The sequence below is a fragment of the Heteronotia binoei genome, chromosome 8 (assembly GCF_032191835.1).
Source record: "Heteronotia binoei isolate CCM8104 ecotype False Entrance Well chromosome 8, APGP_CSIRO_Hbin_v1, whole genome shotgun sequence".
Taxonomy (NCBI): domain Eukaryota; kingdom Metazoa; phylum Chordata; class Lepidosauria; order Squamata; family Gekkonidae; genus Heteronotia; species Heteronotia binoei.
In genome coordinates this window covers 50,127,644-50,152,233 of record NC_083230.1, presented here as the reverse complement: position 1 = coordinate 50,152,233, position 24,590 = coordinate 50,127,644, and the positions used below count along the sequence as shown (strand labels likewise).

The 24,590-nt window shown below is 43.5% G+C and overlaps 1 protein-coding gene across 3 annotated transcripts in view; it reads left to right on the top strand.

The window, feature by feature from the left end:
• PTPRR (protein tyrosine phosphatase receptor type R) overlaps positions 1 to 24,590 on the top strand; it is a 203,608-nt gene that overhangs the window by 82,626 nt on the left and 96,392 nt on the right. The window contains exon 1 of one of the 3 annotated variants that reach the window (XM_060245074.1): positions 7,272 to 7,385. The exons of the other annotated variants lie outside the window; for them this stretch is intronic. Within the exon in view, the coding sequence (XP_060101057.1) occupies positions 7,368 to 7,385 (18 nt within the window). The 5' untranslated portion in view covers positions 7,272 to 7,367. Of the gene's footprint in view, positions 1 to 7,271; positions 7,386 to 24,590 lie in introns of those variants that run through there. 3 annotated transcript variants of the gene reach the window in all.

The following is a 24,590-nucleotide window of genomic DNA, read 5'->3' as shown; positions in this document are numbered from 1 at the left end:
AGGGGTGGCGCTTGGGGGGGGGGGACTTCTATTCCTTCCTTCTTAGAGTCAGAGAAAACAAAGAAACAAAATCTTAACTAGCAGGCCTTGAATTCAGCAGGAGCTCACAGGAGCACAGCTGAACCTTTCTGACGGCCTCCCCTCCTCCTCCCCATCTACCTACCGTCCATTGAACAGTAGGTGCAGCTGCATAACAATCCCTAGATTAGGAGATCAGGCAGCCAGCCAGCCACCAGGAGCTTTGCCACACCCCCAGTAACCCTCATTAACCCCTAGAGAAGCCTATGCCACCCTTTTCCCACTTCTTATGTGATTTTTGAGTGGCAGGTGGCTTGCTGGGCTTTTGACTGTGGGGGCGGGGGGCAGCCAAGGAGAGCCCCGGTTGAATGAGGCCTGCTTGGGCTGGCTGGATCGCTCCCCTTTCTTGTGTTGGGTTGCTTTTGGCTGGTGGGGGGCATATGCTAATGAGTTATGCTAATGAGCTCCACCACCTATTTTTCTACAAAATGACCCCTGCTAGCTAGAAAGATGAGTTAGTTAGACTGTTATTTTCATTCCATGTAATCATTTCCCTTATTTTTAAGTAAACGTTTTCCTAAAAGACGCATGTGTCTGTGCTGCATTATTCTGCTGTGCTTCATTTACTCTGCTAAATATCCAACACCCCCCATCCCCCTGCCAGTTGCCAGAAGGGACCTGGCAACCCTAAGGAAAATGTCCACATGGAAACAGACTGGGGATATAAAATATAGTTGAATGGCATAATATGATAAATTCTTTACTTTTTAACATAGTGGTGATTAAAAAATTCTAAGATAGTAATTGCCTATGTTTTCTTTGCTAGATTTATTCAGTGTTTTAAACTGATGTTGTGCTAATTTAATAACACAGGAACCAGGAGCAAATTGCATTTTGTGCAAGCCACCCCTCAAGAGCTCTATGTGAACTGGTAACATTCAGCTCATTAGCCATAATGAAGTCATTACATGTTTACAATGCTAGAAGCAGCTGGACTGTTTTCTCTGCTTGATGTATGCAACTGAACCAACCTTTACATATGTGTTTGTGAGTGGGTGAAATAGAATGATATTGTTGTCAGACTTTGTGGAGAGATCCTCCAAAATTTTGAGAAAATGTCATTGTTCGGTTAAAACAACAAGCTGCCAAGAGAAATATGTTTGGAAGTTTTTGCCTCACTGCCCACCCCCCACCCCCCTCCCGGACACCCTGGTAGTCCAGAATGTGCACAAAAATAACTCATAGGATGCCATCTGGGATTGTTCCTGAGAAGTTTTAATTTCAAGGTGCTGTGTTGCTTTTAACTTATATATTGTTTTATGATATATTTTGTTCATTGCTCAGAGCCCGGCATGAGCCAGGATGGGGTGATTAATTAAATCTAATAAATGAGGAGGAGGAGCAGGAGGAGGCAGAAGTGAGATATTCAGCAACATAAAACACAGATCACCATTAAATGTTGTTTGGGATCGATAGCTCATTGCATCCTTAGACAATTTGCTATGTACTCTAAGCACTGATTAGAAATTAGTCTATTACAAATAGTGGGATTTTATTTAATTGTAAACAGAGTCACAGATAATTATCTTTCCAGGCTATCAACATCTTTTTCTGCTCTCTCAATGAAATAAATGATCATATGACACACCCCAACTTTGGTCTTTCAATCAAATAAGTAATTTTCAGTGTTTCCAAAATTTCCTTTAGGGTTTTTTCCCCCCCACTTGGACATTGTTAGATTATGATAGTGAAGCCTTGCAAACACATCTAGTTTTAGGGAATTTGTGGCTTTTTGTTATAGAATATTGATGATAAAAATATCCAGTAACAAAAAGCTAAATATAGCAAGGAACAAAATGTATTGTGAATTTTTAATATTATTTTTCTTGCATGCTAGAATACCTCAGTACTGCTGCTTATAAATCAAACCATGGATGTTTAAATGCTATACTATTTCAAAATGAACTGGGTTAACTGCTTAAAGCACAAAACCACAAAATAAGTATTTGGTATTTTGCATACAAGTTCATTTGAATTTGCATTTAAAATTCCCCAGACTAAGCAAATCAATATGGTAAATGTGATCACTTGTCCTGCTATATCTGTAACTATTGGCAGCCTTCTCAAAAATAGAGATTGAAGCCTGTTCAGTCTGTTGATGGTTGTTATAATGTATACTGATGTAGAATAAAATTGGAGTCCATTGGCACCTTTAAGACGAACAAAGTTTTATACAAAGTGTGGAAGAACATGCCCACTCTGGCCTGCAGGGCACATTCTGCCTTGCCCTCATTGGAGTTCCCAAGTCCTCTGGAGGGGCTTTTCCTTCTTGCTAGGGTAGCCCACCACCACCAATTCACGTCAGTATAGGGATCAGGACCTTCAGCTCCCCTCCCAAGCTCAGAGGCCTCTGCTAGCCCAGTGCTTTTGGTGTGATCAGTTCACATTTCCATGGGTTTTTTTCATCTCCCCCCCCCCCCCCCATCATAGTTTCATCTGTTCACCTTCACATTGAGGATTGATTTTCCAGGGGAGGGTTGAGAGGTTCGTGCATGCACTGAAGTGTTTACAAGTTTCAGCAGCCTCAAGGACACTGTGCAGTCCCTGTTAAAGTACATCCCTGCCCATCACACACCATCACACTTCCAGGACGAGCCTCCCACAGAACACATGGGCAGGTTGTGATCTGAGTAGCTCTATTGTTTCAGTATGTCTACTGTGGTGTAAAGTGAGGGGTAGTGACAGGATTCAGGGCATTCAAAGTAGCTGGAATATTGCTGTCCCCTCCCTCCCTTTTCCCACTGAGGCTTATGATTAATGTGTATCTTCTTTAGTCTCTCTCTGCATTCATAGAATTATAGGGTTGGAAGGGACCTCTAGGGTGATCTAGTCCAACCCCCTGCACAATGCAGGAAACTCACAAACACATCCCCCTAAATTCACAGGATCTTCATTGCTGTCAGATGGCCATCTAGCCTCTGTTTAAAAACCTCCAAGGAAGAAGAGCCCACCACTTCCTAAGGAAGCCTGTTCCACTGAGGAATCACTCTAACGGTCAGGAAGTTCTTCCTGATGTTGAGCCAGAAACTCTTTTGATTTAATTTCAACCCATTGGTTCTGGTCCTACCTTCCGGAACCACAGAAAACAATTCCACACCATCCTCTATATGACAGCCCTTCAAGTTCTTGAAGATGGTGATCATCATATCACCTCTCAGCCGCCTCCTCTCCAGGCTAAACAGGCTCAGCTCCTTCAACCTTTCCTCATAGGACTTGGTCTCCAGACCCCTCACGATCTTCGTTGCCCTCCTCTGGACCTGTTCCAGCTTGTCTATATCCTTCTTAAAATGTGGTGCCAAAAACCTGTCCTGGTAAATATCCTGGCATTGTCCTGGTAAATATCTCGAGAGCCAGTTTTTAAGGAACTGAAATTGAAGAATTATCTCCCACGAGAATTCTCTCTCCGCCTTGAAGATTGGCTCAGAATCATCAAGTGTGCCTTTTCATCACATGGTCATCTTTCTAGTTAGCAGGGGTCGTTTTGTAGAAAAATAGGTGGTGGAGCTCATTAGCATTGGGGAATGAAAATGGAACATTAAGGCAATCTGAAAAATCCCTAGTCATTTTAGTGTTGTGTTCCTATGCAGCTCATATTAGTTGCAATGCTATCACCAATTATGTTTTGGAACAGCAATAGTAATGAAGTTAGTGCCATTTTAGTTCGGATTACCAGTGAACCTTGAGGGTGGTGAATTAATAACGGAAATGTCCCAAGAACCCCTCAGTTCTGTCAAACATGCTTACGTCTATCCTAGAGAAAGTTGATGTGTTTATCATCTTGACCTCCTAAACTGAAGAAAACTCTTTTGAGTGCTGTTGGTTAGGAATTAGCTTCCTAAGGAGGCTGATATGAATACAAGCCAGATGAGCTTTAGGAAGCTATTTGAAAGAGCATTCTGGGATCTTTTATGAGTGGGATATTTTTGCTCTATTTTGATACACTGCAGGCTAAGTCATATTACAGAAGTGCAGACATGTGGACTATTAACAGGCATAGTCATGGAGTTCTGTGCTGGAAACTCAGCTCCAGCCATGAGGGGCTTTCTTTGGACTGAGGCCCTGGTTTATGAAATGAGGGTGCTTAAATGTTGTATCAATATTGCCATCAGTAGACATAAGTTTTCCCAGTGGAATAAATACTGCTGAATGATGCCAGAAAAATGATACCATGGCAGCAGGCTCACTCCCTGTCTCATTCCGACCTAGCCACTATTATCCATGCAATTAGGGTTGCCAAGTCCAATTCAAGAAATATCTGGGGACTTTGGGGGTGAAGCCAGGAGACTTTGGGGGTGGAGCCAGGAGACATCAGGGTGGGGCCAGGAACAAGGCTGTGACAAGCATAATTGAACTCCAAGGGAGTTCTGGACATCACATTTAAAGGGACCGCACACCTTTTTAAATGCCTTCCTTCCATAGGAAATAATGAAGGATAGGGGCACCTTCTTTTGGGGCTCATAGAATTGGACCCCATGGTCCAATCATTTTGAAACTTGGGGGATACTTTGGGGAGAGGCACTAGATACTATACTGAAAATTTGGTGCCTCTACCTCAAAAAACAGCGCCCACAGAGCCCCCGAAACCTCCAGATCAATTCCCCATTATACCCTATGAGAATCGATCTCCACATAGAGAATAATGAAGTACTCAGCAGACTCCCCCCCCCCCCAATTTCTGGCAACACTGATGGGGGACTGGCCTCTCTACTCACGTGTTGCTTCCAGCTTCTTCAAAGTAACACAGACACCCCATCCCAAGAGGAAGCCTTTCAATCAGCGACTGAAGCCTCCGGAGGTAGAAACGCACATGCTCCTCTGGGGGCGGAGCTCCCCCCCTCCGCTGGCCAGACTCCCTGAGGAAATGCCTGTGGCAGCTGGAGAGGATGCAAGGACTACGAGTCCCAGCATGCACCTCGCGAAGGGAGGCTGGACTGGAGCAAATAGCAGGCTGGCGGTGGGCGGGTCTTTGTGACCCGGAGGAAGGGAGAAGCCTAAAGCCTGCAAGGGAGGAAGGCAGGCAGGGAAAGAGACACCGAGCCATTTCCCCACCCCCACCCCCCCACCCCCCTGCTACCACATTTTTGGGGGATGAGGCTGCTAATCCAAGGATCACCCGGCAGGGCGGGGGGGTTGGGAAGCCTACATGCAATGGTCACCTCCAGGATGGATTACTGCAACTCACTCTACATGGGCCTGCCCTTGTGGCTGACCTGGAAGCTCCAGTTATGCAGAATGCAGCAGCCCAAATCTTTACAGGGACTCTACACATAGCTCACATATCCCCTGAGCTGCGGGAGCTGCATTGGCTCCCAGTGGAATACTGGGTCAGGTTCAAGGTGTCGGTATTAAGAACATAAGAGAAGCCATGTTGGATCAGGCCAATGGCCCATCCAGTCCAACACTCTATGTCACATAGTGGCCAAAAATTTATATATATGTGTTTGTGTGTGTGTGTGTGTGTGTGTGTATATATATATATATATACACACACACACACACACACACACACACAATGTGGCTAATAGCCACTGATAGATCTCTGCTCCATATTTTTATCTAACCCCTTCTTGAAGCTGGCTATGCTTGTAGCTGCTACCACCTCCCGTGGCAGTGAATTCCACATGTTAATCACACTTTGGATGAAGAAGTACTTCCTTTTATCCATTCTAACCCAACTGCTCAGCAATTTCATTGAATGCCCACGAGTTCTTGTATTGTGAGAAAGGGAGAAAAGTACTTCTTTCTCTACTTTCTCCATCGCATGCATAATCTTGTAAACCTCTATCGTCACCCCGCAGTCGACGTTTCTCCAAGCTAAAGAGCCCCAAGCGTTTTAACCTTTCTTTGTAGGGAAAATTTTCCAACCCTTTAATCATTCTAGTTGCCCTTTTAATCTTTAAAATCCTTACCGGCCAGGGACGCCCTGGTCCCAACCTGGTAGAACTCTCTGCCGAATTCCATCTGGAACCTGTGGGACTTATTACCATTCTGCAGGGCCTGTAAGGTGGAGATGTTCCGCCAGATTTTCAGCTGATGGCAGCTACAGTTTCATATTGGCACTCCCACTTCTGCTTTCACCCCACCCCACTTCTGCCTTCACATCTGCAAGATAGCAGCAGCACCAGGATTTGATACCATCTTGCTTTCAGGGAACTATAATTTTTAATTATTTGTTTATCTTGGTTTTACACTGTTTGTAAACTTGTTGTGAACCACCCTGAACCTGGCTTTCAAGAAGAGTGGTCAAAAATTCAATTTGATTCAGTTCAAATAAATAAATAAGTGTTTTAAATGAATAAAGAGTGGTTTCCAGGTCCACTTCAGGCTGGAAAAAATGGAACAGAGAGGAAAGCTTCAGCTCTTTCTATATGTGCTATTCATCCAATCCAGGGGTGGGGAAGGCTCTCCAGATGTTTTTGCCTACAACTCCCATCAGCCCCAGCCAGCATGGCCAATGGCTGGGGCTGATGGGAGTTGTAGGCAAAAAAACATCTGGAGAGCCACTGTTCCACACCCCTGGTCCAATCCAAACTGGGTCCCCACAAACCCTGGAATTGAGTTCTCAAGGTGCCTGTCTAATCCAAAGTCTACATGTCTGTCATATGTCAATCATGTAGATGTAGTGTATGAATGTGCCCAAATCTTCAAGGATAATTGATTATTAGATCATAATTGGTATTTAAATGGCTCTAAATCTGGAGTAACTTTGATTGTATACTTTTAAGATTGAATTAAACACTGCCTCCCCCAAAATAGAATCACATTTCATTGTTTTAGTCTGCTTTAGACTTTTTTTAATAGTATACAATAAAAATCTGAACTAAACTCCCAGCTAGTATCTAATATATATTTACCTGGGAACCATTCTTTTCAGTCATTCTTAACTCCTGAATCGAATTGGGCTACATTTTTGTTTGTTGACTGGATGACCTTGCAAAGGTCATGAAGATGCTGCTGCTTGGTCCTTACCTGACTGATAATGTCTTTGAGAATCACATGCCTTCTCCAGGATCTCATGACTGTGAGAAGTCTGTACATTCTCCTTTTGATCAGCTGCAAAAGCAGCAGGCACCTGAGGTGCATCCCAAAGGAGCAAATCTCGGCAGTTCTGGGACCAGTTATGCAGGCAGTGACTTTACTTGGGCTGAATGGGAATTGCACTCAATTTCTTGGTTGGCTTAGAAACAAGTATGCTTCAAGTGAACCACACCCTGTTGAGAAAAAGAGACAATCACTGCCGTGTGCACCGACACAAGAGCATCAAACATACCTGAAAAAATAGAGAACCCATGAAATCACTATTTGAGGTACAATACATTTTTTTCTTTTCCTTGTAAAAAGGGTACCAAAGTATATTAAACATGGCTAAGATTTAAGCTTTGTACAACGTGGTGATTCTTAGTGGCTTTGAGCACGTTCTTTAAAATGATCTTATATGTTTTCTGATTTTATATTTCTTGAATATAAACTATCCCAAAACAGCCACTTTAGATTGCCAAAATGCCAGATTGCATAAATTTACTGAATTTTTAAAACAATGAGCTACTACTATTATGCCTTTTAGAAACAAGGTACAATCAATAGAGGAACAGATTATCTTCTGGATTTTATGCCCATTTAATTCATATGAAATTTCACTGTCACTTGTTCTAGAATTTCAGTCCAAAGTACATTGCTATGGAAACAAGCCTTTCTGTTTTCAGAATTTACTTCTGAAAAGCATATGCAGAAATATAGGTGTCTGTCAGGCATTCTTAAAGTAACAGGTAATACAATATTTTAACTTCAGTGCAGATAATCACTAAATATTATTGATGTCCAGTTGGCCTACTTTTTTTTGTAATGTATTGTTTTATCTGAATAAAGTATTAATCTGCAATTTAGAGCTGTCTGGGAGATTTATAATAGACATAGCATTAAATTGTTCACAGAAAATATTAAAATTACTTTCCCTCCATATAGTCCCTGGGCTATTTCATCATGCTACATTAAATATGACTCAAGGCGTGTTTGCTTATAGTATCCCTGACCCACCTCTGTAGAATACAGCGTGGTGAAAAGTGTCATCAAGTCACAGCTGATTTATCGTGACCCCATGGGATTTTCAAGGCAGAAGACATTCAGACGTTTTGCCATTGGCTGCCTCTGAATCATAATCCTGGTATTCCTTGAAGGTCCAGATAGTTGCCAGGGCCAACCCTGCTTAAGCTTTTTTTAAGCAAATTGCCCTAAAAATAGGGTTTGGGGGAATTTAGATTGGTGGGTAATCTGCCTTTTAGCAAGATCAAAAACCTATTTATACAGAAGGCGTCTTCTTTGGAAGTTACCCTCTTAATAACAAGATTTGGTCTGATAATAATAGGAGTTTTATTATAAAATACAAGCAAACATACAAGAGTGTAAAATCATACAACATACATACAGGTCTAGGAAAAACAGGTTTGAAATAGACAGGGGTGAACAGATGGGTAGACAAACAGGGTGATAATTACCTATCGTCGTCTTCGAGGAAGGCTCCAATGGCGACGAAAAAGGGAATGGGGGAGATGGCCCTCAACTGATCAGGTATTGGGGTGTATCTAAACAGCAGGGTAGGGGTACTGTCAGAGACACATGTGTGGGGAGTTGGGTCAGAGTTTATAAGAACTACCTTGCACCCTTAGGGGATAGGAGGTCCAGGGGATTATGACACTGGGTCAGATGGGACATGATGCTGTACCACATGGTACATTACATCAGAAAAAGGGTGGTTCCGAAGTGACCATAGGGGCTGGACTTGTGTGGTGGGCAGTGGCCAGTCTATTCTGGGTACCTGATTGGATGCCCATATCCAGACAATGAGCGGACCTGGCTCTGGTTACCTGATTGGGTTTCCAGGTAACAATGAGCAGGGGGAGGCTCCAGTGTGCAGTTGAGGGGATTCAAACAAGCTGTACAAACTTGTCTAAAAGTGACAATAGGTAGCTGAATTAATAACTAAGGTGACACCCAATCTATACAATAACTATGGCTCTGAGTGAATCTGTTCTTCCTCTTCTTTACTCCTCTGCTGGCACCATCCTTTGTCTTGCATTCCGTTGGACAAAAGCTTAGACAGTCTGGCAGGATCCACGCCTAAGATAAGCTTGATTGCCTTATGCAGAGGTTTGCAATGGCTGTGGTGTATGTGGGCCTCTCACTTCTCAGTCATGGAGTCTGGCAGTGCAGGAAAATGGTCGCTGGTGATGTTAGCCTACCACCATGGCTTTCATGGAGAAGGGATGGAAACTGCTTGCCTGGGTAGTTCCTGACGGCATGACCTTTTCCACTGCAACGGCCAAGATGGTGCACGCACGGAGCAGCTGGGAGCTGGTCTCCAATGCTGGCTAGCACTCTTCCAGAGATATAGAGTGCTGTTATAACACTGAGGCTGTTAGTATAAGTCTCTTATGAAATGTTGGTACACCCATGTTTCAGAGCAGATGTGTGAGAGTTGAATCTCCAGGCATCCTGGCAACTAAACCAGTGATCATGATGTCCATATAAATGAAAAATAGGGGGCTCTCCATCACAGTTCCCCCCCTTCAAGACTTCTGTCACTGGATGGAGACGGGGTCTTGACTTATAACACAGTCCATAGCTGGTCTTGACAGGCGATGTTCTTGTTAAGAGCCAAGTGTTAATCGGGGTGTACCACCTAACTAAAAGTTGGAGCCGCTATGCTAAAACTACTCAAAAATCAAAATTTGAAAAGTTGGGATCCAATCGGCCATTGGTTACTTCTTCCAAGACTAGTACATGAAGGCAATCAATATCAACATCAATGTTCAATACCTTATGGTTAAATCTGGAAATAATTCTGTTAAATTTGTTCCCTTAACAATGAAGCATTATTTACTAAGATATACTAAAACAACAGAACGTATAACAAGTCCTAGAACATATAACAATGAGGGAATTATGCAGTAACAGTTACATGCAGTAATAGAGCATGTGCAATATGAGACATGTAAACAAGTTAGACTATGAAATGAATTAACTTGTGTGCCTTTATGGCAAGCAACTAATTGTAGTATGGATGATCAGGATAACACATTCAAACCTAGGTGAGAGCATTGCCAGAGATGGGCAGTCCATACTGGCTACATTGTTTACATTAGAAAAACCCATTTCCCTGTTCACCACCCCCCCCTAGCTCAGTGAAATCTGTTCTTATTGCAGGCAAAAGGGAATTCTTCTTGTAAACCCAGCTTGGAAATGGCAACAGTGCTTTCCAGTCTGTCCACTTGAGCATAAGACCGGAAACATAACCACATGAGGAATAACTCTTTACCATTGTAGGGAGCAGCGGAACAAAGTACATACAGTCAACCATACTGGAGGTTGAATGGAAGAAAGGGTCCTTAATGCAGTGTTCTCCTGTCCAAGAGATGGCACCCAGTGAGCTTTTACGTCACAAACTAGCACATGTCATGGTAGGGGCCTGCATTAGGCAGGTTTACTTATTAGGAAGCTTTTTCCTTTTCAAGGAAGTAAAAGAACATACACAATTCAGAAAACACAACCCCAAATATACTTTGTTGCAACATAAAACTTAAAATAAAACATTGTGCACAAGGTTGGAGCTTCAGGAGGGGAATGGCCAAGGCTAGGAGGCGCCATTACAATATAAGACTAGCCACAAAGAGAAGAAAAACTTTTGCTATAGCTTGGAATAATATAAGAAATTGTCAAAAACAATAGAAAAAGTTTAAAACATTGAGATCTCGTGGAAAACAAACAAACAAAAACAAAGCCGGCTGTAATATGTATATAAATGTATGGGAGAGGGGGTCAGACCCAAAGTGATAGTGAATTGGCTCTGGAAAATTAAAACCCTAGGAATCAGTGGGGTGATCAAGTCCCATTGAATCCAGTTTTCTCTGCGCCAATTCAGCCAAAACCTATTTGGTTTGGGGTTCTCACATGTAGGCTTGCCAATCCCCAGGTCCCAGCGGGGGTTCTTCCGCTTTCCCAGGATCCTTTCCACCCCTAGTCAGCTGGCCGGCAGGGGGAAGCCCCACCCCCAAAGGACCATGTGCCTTTCCACCTCCGGAGGCTTCAGTCTCCGATTGAAAGGCTTCCTCTTGGGATGGTGTGTCTGTGTTACTTTGAAGAAGTTGGCTGCAACTCATGAGTAGAGAGGCCAATCCCTCCCTTCAGAGTCGCCAGAAACAGGGAGAAGGGAAATGTCTGCTGAGCACTTCATTATTCCCTATGTGGAGATCGATTCTCATAGGGTATAATGGGGAATTGATCTGGAGGTTTTGGGGGCTCTGGGGGAGCTGTTTTTTGAGGTAGAGGCACCAGTATAGTATCTAGTGCCTCTCCCCAAAGTATCCCCCAAGTTTCAAAACGATTGGACCAGGAGGTCCAATTCTATGAGCCCCCAAAGAAGGTGCCCCTATCCATTATTTCTTATGGAAGGAAGACATTTAAAAAGGTGTGCAGTCCCTTTTAAATGTGATGGCCAGAACTCCCTTGGAGTTCAATTATGCTTGTCACACCCTTGCTCCCGGCTTCGCCCCCAATGTCTCCTGGATCCACCCCCAAAGTCCCCAGATATTTCTTGAATTGGACTTGGCAACCCTACTCACATGTGAGCATAGATTTCAACAAAAACTTAACAAAACAAGAATTCTGAAAAGCAACATAATGGTTACACATACATAAAACAATTCTTAACAGATCTGCCAACAACTCTTAGAACTACTGAGCATGCATTAGACTTGACTTGCAGGTCCAGATTTCCTGCACATCTATATTGAAAGAAAAGATGAGCAAACAACAAAACAATGACATAATCCTAGAAATCAAATTCTGGTTAATACACCTTGACAAACATATAAAACAATTCTTAAATCTACTTATACTAGCATGCAATATATATATACAGTATGTCACAGAAGTGAGTACACCCCCTCACATTTTGTAAATATTTAAGTATATCTTTTCATGTGACAACACTGAGGAAATGACACTAGGCTACAATGTAAAGTAGTGAATCTACAGCTTGTATAACAGTGTAAATGTGCTGTCCCCTCAAAATTATGCAACACACAGCCATTAATGTCTAAACTGCTGGCAATAAAAGTGAGTACACCCCTAAGTGATAATGTCCAAATGGGGCCCAAACTGTCAATATTTTGTGTGGCCACCATTATTTTCCAGCACTGCCTTAACCCTCTTGGGCACAGAGTTCACCAGAGCTTCACAGGTTACCACTGGAGTCCTCTTCCGCTCCTCCATGATGACGTCACGTAGCTGGTGGATGTTAGAGACCTTGCGCACCTCCACCTTCCGTTTCAGGATGCCCCACAGATGCTCAATAGGGTTTAGGTCTGGAGACATGCTTGGCCAGTCCATAACCTTTACCCTCAGCTTCTTTAGCAAGGCAGTGGTCATTTTGGAGGTGTGTTTGGGGTCATTATCATGTTGGAATACTACCCTGCAGCCCAGTCTCCAAAGGGAGGGGATCAATCTCTGCTTCAGTATGTCACAGTACATGTTGGCATTCAGGGTTCCCTCAATGAACTGTAGCTCCCTAGTGCCGGCAGCACTCATGCAGACCATGACATTCCCACCACCATGCTTGACTGTAGGCAAGACACACTTGTCTTTGTACTCCTCATCTGATTGCCGCCACTCACACTTGACACCATCTGAACCAATTAAGTTTATTGTGGTTTCATCGGACTGCAGGACATGGTTCCAGAAATCCATGTCCTTAGTCTGCTTGTCTGCAGCAAACCGTTTGCGGGCTTTCTTGTGCATCATCTTTAGAAGAGGCTTCCTTCTGGGACGACAGCCCTGCAGACCAATTGGATGCAGCATGCGCCATATGGTCTGAGCACTGACAGGCTGACCCCCCACCCCCACCCTGTGACAGTAAGGTATGGGTTAACAGAAAACCAAAGAAAACTGAAGACGCACAGAGCCTGTGTCAGGTGACCTGAGGGTGGGGGCGAGAGTGCTCAGAACTCTCAGTGCGGAGACTGACAGCTAATGGCTGAGGGAGTCAGTTAGTGCCTGACAGAGACTGAGAGAGTCAGTGGACAACAGAGTCTGAGGGAAACTGCTGAGAGGGCAGTTGATTCTGAGAAGGAGCTGGGGCAGTAGCTAAGGAGAGTCTTCGTGAGAAGCAAAGCTGACTGCTAGCTCTATATAAAAACAGCAAGGGGCTGTGTGTGACTAAGGAGAGTCACTGTGAAGACCTGAACGGTCACAGACACATATATATATGTCTCTTAAGAGCTAGAGAGGTGGTTGAGGGAATATATGTGGGTCTAAAAGTTTGAAGGGCTGGGAGTAGAGGCTCCAGTCGACTTGAGAGACTTGGCAAGAGGCCAGCCTTTGTTAGTGTTGGAGAGTGTATTATATGTGAACTGAAAACCTGAGAGACCTAAGAGAAAGAAAACGTTATATTTTAAAGCCTGAAACAACTGAGCAACTTGTTAACTGAGTGAGATACTTTATGGTCCGTGTATATATCACCCACATCCCCAGTTTAAGACTTTGTGTTTAAAATAAATATCTGTGGTTTACGTTAAAGTTCTCTGGTGCCTATAATTTGGGAAAACTGTCAAAGCTGCTGTGGTCCCCTACAAATTGAATTATACATCCATCTGAAAGCAAAAACCCCGAAGAGACTAGAAGAGTGAAATCCATATCATACTCACCCTTTGAGCTCTATATTCCTGAGGTAAAAGTTTTATAAGGAAGAACTGAGGAGAAACAAAGGGGCTGGGGTAGCCAAAAACAGCACATAGAAGCAATCCAGTAGGACTGTGAGGCGGGTGCTGTTATACATCCCTTCAACCTCTATAGCAATGCTGGCAGCACTCATATGTCTATTTCCCAAAGCCAGCCTCTGGATATGACATTGAGCACAGGCACTCAACTTCTTTGGTCGACCATGGCGAGGCCTGTTAGGAGTGGAACCTGTCCTGTTAAACCGCTGTATGGTCTTGGCCACTGTGCTGCAGCTCAGTTTCAGGGTCTTGGCAATCTTCTTATAGCCTAGGCCATCTTTATGTAGAGCAACAATTCGTTTTTTCAGATCCTCAGAGGTTCATTGCCATGAGGTGCCATGTGGAACTTCCAGTGACCAGTATGAGGGAGTGAGAGCTTTAACCTGCTCCCCCTTCACACCTGACTCCTTGTACCACTAACAAGTCACATGACACAAGGGAGGGAAAACGGCTATTTGGGCGCCATTTGGACATTATCACTTAGGGGTGTACTCACTTTTGTTGCCAGCAGTTTAGACATCAATAGCTGTGTGTTGCGTAATTTTGAGGGAACAGCACATTTACACTGTTATACAAGCTGTAGATTCACTACTTTACATTGTATCCAAGTGTCATTTCTTCAGTGTTGTCACATGAAAAGATATACTTAAATATTTACAAAATGTGAGAGGGTGTACTCACTTCTGTAACATACTGTATGCATGAACTTAAGAGAAAAACTGATAAGGAGCTTGCACAGCCAGGATAAGGCTTGTGTGGCAGTGCAAGGATGTAATTTAAACTTCAGCGGAAAGAGATTTTACATCAAAATTGCAAACATAAAAGTTTAACCCATTGTCTCATATAAGACTCATTAGAAATAAAAATAAACAAATATGATGGAGAGAAAAACATTATCAGGGTAACAGCAGTTTCTCTTCCTGGGCACCTAGAGGCATGCTGTTGAACAAAGGAGGATTAAGGTGAACTGAACTTTAAGATGCCAGCTTCAGGCTGGAGATTTCTGAAAATTTGGATTAAATTAAAAAAATCACAAGCCATGCAGTCCATTTTCTTGGACACTTTCTCAGAGGTCCTGGCCTTAATGTTCTGGGGGAAAAGGCTATGATTTTGGGAGAGACCTCCAGGTCTCACTTGGAGACTGGCAACCTTACAAAAACAAAGTAGTTTGCACATCTTCCCTCCAGGTACTTTCCTGGCTGAGTAGTGGCTGTCTCTGTGAGAGACTGCAATATTTTAAAAAGTTTGGTAATGAAAAACTTTTGAAATTATATCTTTTAGACCCAAAATCAGGAGATGAGAATTCAAAATAGCACAAAATATCTTTCCTCCCCTAGATATTGAACGTGGGGAAGATTTTGACCAAAAGCAAAATTCCTTCCCTCATGGGTGGAGGAGACTTTATTTAACAGAAGGCTAAAACAGAAACAATGAATTTGGCTGGACAGTTGACTCCCAGTACTCTCTTGTCTGATCCTGATAAGTTTTTAAGCAAGATTGGTACAAAAGAAGGCGGAAAAGGAGAAAATAATGAGCTTTCTGCCTGGTTGAGCTCAAATTGTAACTCTTTCCAGTTTCTTTAACAAGCTGAATTTGGCTGAGTTTATTTCAAGAGGATCTGCATGAGATTTGCCAATCAATACTATATTGGTTGTTGCTGCTTCTACAGCTGGAGGTTCTACTTTCTGTACTTTCAAATTTAAATTACAGACTTGCCCATTTGAGGTTAGCTGTCTTGTGTTGCAGCGACCTTTGAAAAGGAGAGGCAACACCTCTTATGTTACAAACACTGAATTTGATCTCTTCTGAGGCTCTGCAAAAAGCTTTCCTAGCCAGCAATCCACTGGAAGATACAGGGACAAAAAGTTCTTTACAAGAATGGTGGCAAACAAAAACTATTGTTACTTAAGGAGACTGAATTAATTTTGTATCAGAAACAAGGCTTTCCTTTCTAATTTTGAGAGGAGAGAATTCAAGCTCTGGGTGTTTCCTTATTTGCATGTGACAAAGGTGGTACCTGGAGTTTTTCCATCTCTTAGTCACATAAGATTTTCAAATGGTCACATTTCTTCTACCACTAGCTAGTTATAGATCTATAAGAAAATGGGGTTCTCTCTCAAAGACACTGAATTGCTTGTACTTTAATTTCTCAGGGCAATGCATTTAAAAATCTATTCCTTTGCCTTGGTTACTTATCAAATCTTTACTGCTACAGATTTCAATTGAGCAAGAGGGAGGACAATTAGCATTTGCAATACTTTAGCCAGCTCTGTTTGGGCTAGTCTTCAGGCACTCTGTACAAGCTCAGAGGCTATATTATTTAAAATTCATAGTACTGAGGCAATAAATATTTCTGACTTTATTAGTGAGAAAGACAGAATTGGAGTTTCACAGATTTTCATTCAGCCAGTTAAAAGTTAAAATTGTCAGTTTCTTACATTTTGCTCTGACTGCTTTGAATTAACAAAATTAATTTAACCGCTCTTTCTCAGAGGTACTTGATTCTGGCATTCACATGCTTTCAGTCTAACCTGCCTCACATGGTTGTTCTGAGGATAAATGGAAGAGAGGAGAATGATGTAAACTAATGTGGGTTCCCATTGGGATGAAGGCAGGGTATAAATGAAATATAGGGGGGGACTAGTTACTGTTTAATTCAAACAAACATCATGGGTTGGATTCAATTACCTTTTTCATTTGTAACAAAGGAAAGAAAGGGGCCCCTTTGAACACCAAAAAGATTATGCTGGGGATCATGGACAAAAGCGATGTGGACTGGGGGGGGGGGGGGGGTTATATTAAGAAGGGAAATTGGCTGATATTGAGTGAAAGAGATGTCTGGATCTAATCCAATAGTTGAAAATTATTAGATTTATGCTACTTCTGGGGGGGGGGGAGGTATCTATCCATAAAAGTTCAGTTTCACAACAGTCATTGAATGGTTGGCAGTCCCTTGCCTTCAGTGCAACTAATAAATGGGTTCGAATAAGACAGGGTGGTTTTCAAATACTGGTCATATATGATACAGATGTCTACATCAGGGCCATAGCCAGGATTTAAAATTTGGTGGGGCACAAAACCACAATTTTTCTTTTGGGGAGGCAGGGGCAAAAAAAACCACACACCAAACAACAAACCAATGCCACTTTCTTCAAACTTTTCAAGTGAGGCACAGAAATGCTCCACCTCACCTGCCAGAGCCCAGCAGGCCCCACTGCCCTCTTCTCCCTGCTGCTCTCCAGCTGGCAACACAGGGCATCAGGGAAGCCGGACTGCAGCTCCAGAAAGGGCAGACTGGCTAGCCAGCACTGGAGCAAGCTGGGTGGGTGCTAGCAAGGCAAGCCCCAGAGAAGGCAGGCAAGGGGCAGCGTTTGTTGTTAGTTTAACTTCTGAGTAGCTCTGCACCCCCAAGCATACGCTTCGTGGCCTCCTCAACAGTCAAGTAGGTAGTTGCTTGGAGGGAAGGCCACCCCGATGTGCCTGTCCACTGCACAAGAGAGGAAACAAGGGAGAGAGCAAGGAAGTGCCAACTTGGCCCGGCCCTTCCAGCTGCATCCACCACCCCCGCCACCACTAAGGGTCAGAAGGCAGGGGGATAGCAAGCAAGGGGGTGTTTAGGGAAGCCAGGCTTTGAACCCAGCTCCCCATACACCGAGCAGCTCCTCTCTTTTTCTCTCTCTGCCTTGCCCTGACTACCTTACAGGTTTGTCATGGGGGGGGGGGGCGGTAGTGACAGGAGCCTCCTGCCAGTTTGGTGTAGTAGTTAAGTAAGAGCCAGTTTGGTGTAGTGGTTAAGTGTGTGGACTCTTATCTGGGAGAACCAGATTTGATTCCTCACTCCTCCACTTGCAGCTGCTGGAATGGCCTTGGGTCAGCCATGGCTCTTGTAGGAGTTGTCCTTGAAAACTCTCTCAGCCCCACCCACCTCAAAGGCTGTCTGTTGTGAATTGTCTAAAAAGCTATGATCTTAAATAAAAGTAGTTTGTTCCACTTCTGTGAGTCATTATCTATGTAAAATGAAAAACCAATAGCACATACTATTATAAGTAGGCAATTTAATACTGGAATACTTAACAACATTCTCTCTGTGTGTGTACATGTAATCTGACAATAATTTATAAATTGATAACATTGGTCATATAGGAGGATAAGAGAATGAAGATCAAACTCTGCAAACATAAGAGGATGATGAATACATGCAGTAATGTGATTATGCTGCTTTTGTGAGATAAAGCTTGTATAGAACAGAGATAGAAAAGGCCCTTCCAAAAGAGGGATTTCCAAAATTGGGGACAAGAGGGCAGGGTATGAGGTGTAAAGTGTGCTAGAACTAGGGTTGCCAAGTCCAATTCAAGAAATATCTGGGGACTTTGGGGGTGGAGCCAGGAGACTTTGGGGGTGGAACCAGGAGACATTGGGGTGGAGCCAGCAGCAAGTGCGTGATAAACATATTTGAACTCCAAAGGAAGTTCTTGCCATCATATTTAAAGGAACTGCACACCTTTTAAATGCCTTCCCTCCTTTGGAAATAATGAAAGATAGGGGCACCTTCTTTTGGGGTCGTAGAATTGGACCCCCTGGTCCAATCATTTTGAAACTTAGAAGGTATTTTGGGAAGAGGCACTGGATGCTATGATACAAATTTGGTGCCTCTATCTCAAAAAACAGCCCCCCAGAGCCCTGATACCCACAGATCAATTATCCATTATTCTATGGGAATTGATCTTCATAGGGAATAATGGAGTGGCCAGCAGACATTCCCCCCCCCTTTTGCTTTCTGATGACCCTGAAGTGGGGGAAGGGCCTCCAAATCAGGGGATCCCCTGTCCCTACCTGGGGATTGGCAACCCTAAGCTCAGAAGGCAAGTTCACCCAGTAACACTGCTTAGAACAGCAGCCTTAATTCAGCATGCCTACTTCAAAGAGCGCTCCCAAATCAGCTTCCACAAGGTTGGGGCAGCTCTCTTCAGCAGGAAACAGAGGCACTGCGATCTTTCTTGTGCCTAGTAGGGAGTAAGCTTAAGCTGAAACACTGGGATTTGCTTCCAAGTAAATGTGCAAAAAGAAGAAGATTATGAAGTGGGATGACAGAAGCCTGTGGAATGCAAAATGGCTGCAAATTTATCCCAGCAGGTTCTCTGTGTAAACGCTGGGATTGGGAAGTGAAAGAGAGGAGCCAGAAAGCGCCGGGAGGGGGGGCAGCGGCAATCCTACAAGGGCTAGGCAGTATGCCGTTAACTTACCACTCCCCCCCTGCCCCGCTCCAGGAGGCCCTCCTACCTTTGTGTGCGTGACTGCAACCAAAGTTCCCTTCAGAAGATCAGACAAAGGGGGCTTTGAATCTTGAAAGCTGTTTATAACCCTAAAAATCTTGGTGGTCTCTTAAGGTGTTCCTGGCCTTGGCTTGGCTCTTCTCGTGCAGAGGAACTGAGCTCTCCACCTTAAGCAACTGCTCACAACGGAATTGCTCCCAGACGCCATACCCCCCACCCCGCTTCCAGATTTTTGGAAAGCGGGGGAGAAGGGGGCTAATCCTGGGGTCCCCCGCCAGGGCGGGAGGTTTGGGAAGCCTAGCTAGAACACATTAGCATAGGCCTAGATTGTGTTATCAGTACCTAGGCTCAAACACAGAATACATGAAGGATTGTAGGTAGCTATGTTGATCCATAGCAGAATTTCACCATTTATGAAAATCATGATATCTCAAAATAGTGTGTGATGTTTGAGTTCTCCAGATTTAAAAAAAAATCTGACTAGATGTTATGAACATCTGTTTAACTCAAATCTTGTGTGGTGTTTTGAGAATATGTGAAATAATAATCAAGAAAAATGACCCTGGGAGATACTTCCTTAACTTTTCAATCCAGTGCCACAGTTTGCAGAATCGGAGTTCAAGGAGGAAATACATGGTTTCTCCAGCAAACCGGGTTTTGCTGCACCCTTCTGTTGAGAAAAGCATCTTGTGCATTTTTTGCATAGAAGACAGCACTGGTTAAGGTACAATATGGGAAAAGAGAAACTTCTTCAGTACAGCAGGACACCATTTTGTCACTGAAGGTGACATAATCATGATACATGCAACTGAATATTTGGTGTGCTGGTTAGTATCTTTGGCAGCCTTTTTCATACCATTAAATATAGCACGTTATCATGCGGAGTAGACAGGAGATACTAATGAAGAACCTGGGGACCCAGCTGGAAATGTCATTCAAACATCTAGAAAGGTACCAAAATGAAAATGTAGTGCCAAACCAATGGCATAGCATATAAAATGAATGATGAACATTTCACAGTACAACTATATTACAACGATGGGATGGAGCTCTGAGGAAACTCTTTACATCCCCCCAAATAGGACAGAAGAGTGTTGGTGTGTTTATATAATCAGTGGAATGTGGCACTAGGACCATCAGACTCAAGTTCAAATCTCCAATCTTCTCTCTTTTAGCTAAGTTTGCTAACAAGCCTGGGGGGGGGGACCCTTCCCCTTAAATAATGGCTTAATGGGAAGTTATTTACCTTCTGGCTTCTGTATTTTCAAAGAGAGAGCTGCCATTGCAACTTTGTTCCAGTAATTTAAAATAGTTTTTGTACCTATCATAGTTTCATATGATTAACAGCACAGTCTTAAACAGAGTTATACCCTGTGCAAGCAAGAGAGCAGAATGACATTAAAGAGGCAGACAAAGGTGGAGCCATTGTCATCATGAATAGATCAGACTACATCCAGGAGGCTCAAAGACAACTCAGGTACTGCTTTTTTACAAATTACTGGACTCAGATTTCACACAGGAATACAAAAAAGAACCAAACTAGATTAGCTGTTTCTTTTATGTGGATTCCTCCACTTTAATGCTCAAGCAAATTGCAGTACCGGGGAAATAGGCTTCCCAAAGAGACCCCTGGGTTCGCAGCCTCATCTCCCGCTCTTCAAAAATTGGGAAGCGGGGGGTGGGGGGAGGGGGGGAGAACATACCTGTAGGCTTCATGTTATTATAGAGCTCCTGAGCCGTTTGTAAAATGTATGCCCCTTTAAGGCTGGGCAGGAAGCAGGAAGGGCTTGGGGAAACGGCCCCTCCCTTTCTTTTGCTTTCGTTTTCACAGCAAGAGTTCTCCGGAAGAAGATCTGGTAAGTATTTGTGTGTGAGAGAGAGGGAGGGGGCAGGGGATTCCCTGGTTTGGAGGCCCTTCCCCCTTTAGAAAGCGTGGGGGGGAGGGAAATGTCTACTGGGCACTCTATTATTCCCTATGGAGAACGATTCCCATAGGGAATAATAGGGAATTCATCCGTGGGTATTGGGGGCTCTGGGGGGTCTATTTTTTGAGTTAGAGGCACCAAATTTTTAGTATAGCATCTAGTGCCTCTCCCCAAAATACCCCCCAAGTTTCAAAATGATTGGACCAGAGGGTCCAATTCTATGAGCTCCAAAAGATGGTGCCCCTATCCTTCATTATTTCCTATGGAAGAAAGGCATTTTAAAAGGTGTGCCGTCCCTTTAAATGTGATGGCCAGAACTCCCTTGGAGTTCAATTATGCTTGTCACATCCTTGTTCTTGGCTCCACCCCCAAAGTCTCCTGGCTCCGCCCCCAAAGTCCCCAGATTTTTCTCTAATTGGACTTGGCAACCCTACGGGGAAACATGTGAAATCAAACTAAGGAGGGGTTCTGAACAAACTTTTCAAGGCAAAGTTGAGTGTAGTTGTGAAACCCATCTATATTTAAAAGTTATTCAGGAGTTGGAAAGTCTAAATACAAAAAAGGCTATTTTCATACGAAACAACAGATTTATTTATTTAAAAAAAAAAACCCTTGTGTAAATAGTAAATAGACTGCCCCACAGGGAAGATCTGTTTTTAATTAGTATTTATAGTAATAATTTTCTCCTACCTTCCCCCCAAAAGCTTTCCTCCAATAGGAGACATACCTCTATTGGACATCACGTGTTGGGGGAGGGGAAACAGCCATTTTGATACACTGTGAACCTATCAAAAATTATAGAGGCAGGCAGGAAGGAAAAGTGGTGCTCCTAAAGATCATGGCTGGGTGTGAACAGCGTGTTGTGAAATGTTATGATAAGGTTTCAACTACTAGTGAGAAAGAGGTAGAGCTCAGTGAAAATTCTGAGGGAAAGAATTTACTCCAAGTTTTTTAACCCTTCCCTTAAGACACCAGCAAGGGCAAGAGAAGAGAAATTGCCTCCAGCTTCTTTGAATTCTTGCATACTGTGACAGGAAGTTAATTAATGTTACCAGAGTAGGTTTCAAACACTTTCAGAACACCAAGACATTACCTTGTTTGCTTAGGATTAACTTATTTTATCTGTAGCAGTTTTAAAATTATGTTTACAACCCACTGTGTCTCTGTCTATGTGTCGAGAAGCCACCACATCTTTCACAGCTCTTCCTAAGACTAAAATATTGAGCACTAATTCTTGTCAAGTCACAGAGCCTCTAAGACAGGGGTGGGGAACAGTGCCTTTCCAGATGTTTTTTGCCTACAACTCCCATCAGCCCCAGCCAGCATGGCCAGTGGCTGGGGCTGATGGGAGTTGTAGATAAAAAAACATCTGGAGAGCCACTGTTCCCCACCCCTGCTCTAAGAAAACAGACTCTGCCTCAACAGGCCACTGTATGTTCAGCTGTAATGCATCCCCCAAATGCAGGGTTACAAAGTCCAATTCAAGAAATATTTGGGGACTTTGGGGGTGGAGCCATAAGCAAAGTTATGACAAGCACAATTGAACTCCAAAGATAGTTCTGGCCATCACATTTAAAGGAACTGCACACCTTTTAACTGCCTTCCCTACATCAGAAATAAGGATAGGGGCACCTTCTTTTGGGGCTCATAGAATTGGACCCCCTGGTCCAATCTTTTTGAAACGTGGAGAGCATTTTGAGGAGAGTCATCAGATGCTATGCTGAAAATTTGGTGCCTCTACCTCAAAAAACAGCGCCTTCAGAGCTCCAGACACCCCCAGATCAATTCTCCATTATACCCTATGGGAATCGATCTCCATAGGGAATAATGAAGTGCCCAGCAGACATTTCCCTCCCCTCCCCCCCAATTTCTGATGACTCTGAATTGGGGGAGGGCCTGCTCCCACCTGGGGATTGGCATCTCTATTCATGAGTTGCTGAACTTCCAACTTCTTCAAAGTAACACAGGGCAACCAAAGTTTCAAGTTTACTATGCAAATGACCTTTCCTATGCAAACGACCTCTGAAAAGATTGTGCAACAAATGGAGGGTCTGGGCTGCTTTCACAGCCACTGGGAGCAGCCATGTTGTTCTGCCTGCTCCCCCTGCCCCCATTCAGCCTTAAAGACACAGACACACCATCCCAAGAGGAAGTATTTCAAATTGAAGTCTGAAGCCTCTGGAGGTGGAAAGGCACATGGTGACTGTGGTGGCGGGGTTTCCCCCCGCCAGCCAGCTGACTGGGAGCGGGAAGAAGCCTGGGAAAGTGGGAGAACCCCCAATGGGACCTGGGGATTGCCAAGCCTACCGAAATGTTGCACGCTTTGCCATCTTTGGAAAGGATTCAGAGTCCAGATAGTGCAGAATGCAACAGCCAGAATAAGTCAGAGGGTGGCACCCTTCCCTAATCCCACACCAAATGGTCTGTTGGATTTATAGCCACATCTTAGCAGCACCTTGTCAGTCTCCCTAGGTGACCATAACATCATGTTGCCAGTCTTGTCTCTTTAACAGTCTTGTCTCTTTAACAGAGACTTAATAGGGTATTATTTACCATACGATGTTTACCTCCATGACATGAAAAGTTTCAGCTGCCCATTGCCATCCATTAAGCCTTTATTAATGGGGCAGTAAAAATTTCTACAGGCCTGTTGACAACCCTAACAGAACCCTGGAGTTTTGTCACTTAGACCCCCCACCCCCACCCCGCATCTCCATTTACAATGCTATGTATACTTCTTATGTTTAGTTGCTTATATGGGCCAAAAGTTTATATTTGCCATGACTAACTTATGTTTATGCTAGAAAAACATGGTGCATTTCACACTTAAATCACTGTGTATTTCATTACTATGGAAAGTACTAAGTCAAAATCAGTATCAATACCTTCTATACAAGTAAAATGCACTGTGCCTTAAGTGTCACTTTGTCCTTTTTCTCTAATCCACTTATTGTCCCTCTACAGAAAACCCTGCAGATATCATTTGTGGATGCTACTGTGGTGTTTTGATCTTTTGCAAGCTTTTTTAAAAGTCTGTCTTTCTTGCTACTTGACACTGTGAAATCATCAACCATAGACTTAGGCACAGGAACCTGGAAACTGTCACTAACAGTTGTGTATCTAGATTAATAAATTGCACTGGGAAATTGAGTCCTCTTGGGTGACTACCGACCTCCCCTTCAGGCTTTCTGAATCACAACTACCTTGCACATATAGCACATTCAGAGCTGTGTTCTCCTTGGAGACCAGGTACCCTAAATGATAAACAGTACAGATCAGCAAGGGGTAATGCGATTAATTAGGACTGCCTGCCTTGAGATGGCTCAACACTTGCTTTGCCAAACAAAAGCTGCCAGCATAGCTTGATGGTGGAGTGTCTGTTTGCATGCAGAAGGTCCCAGGTTCTATCTCTGCCATCTCCACTTAAAAGGGTCAGGTAGTACACAAATAAAAGACCTCTAACTTGAGACTTTGCTGAGTTACTGCCTGTTAGAGTGGTAGACAATACTGATCTTGCTACACTGAGGCTGCACTCAGAGGTGCAT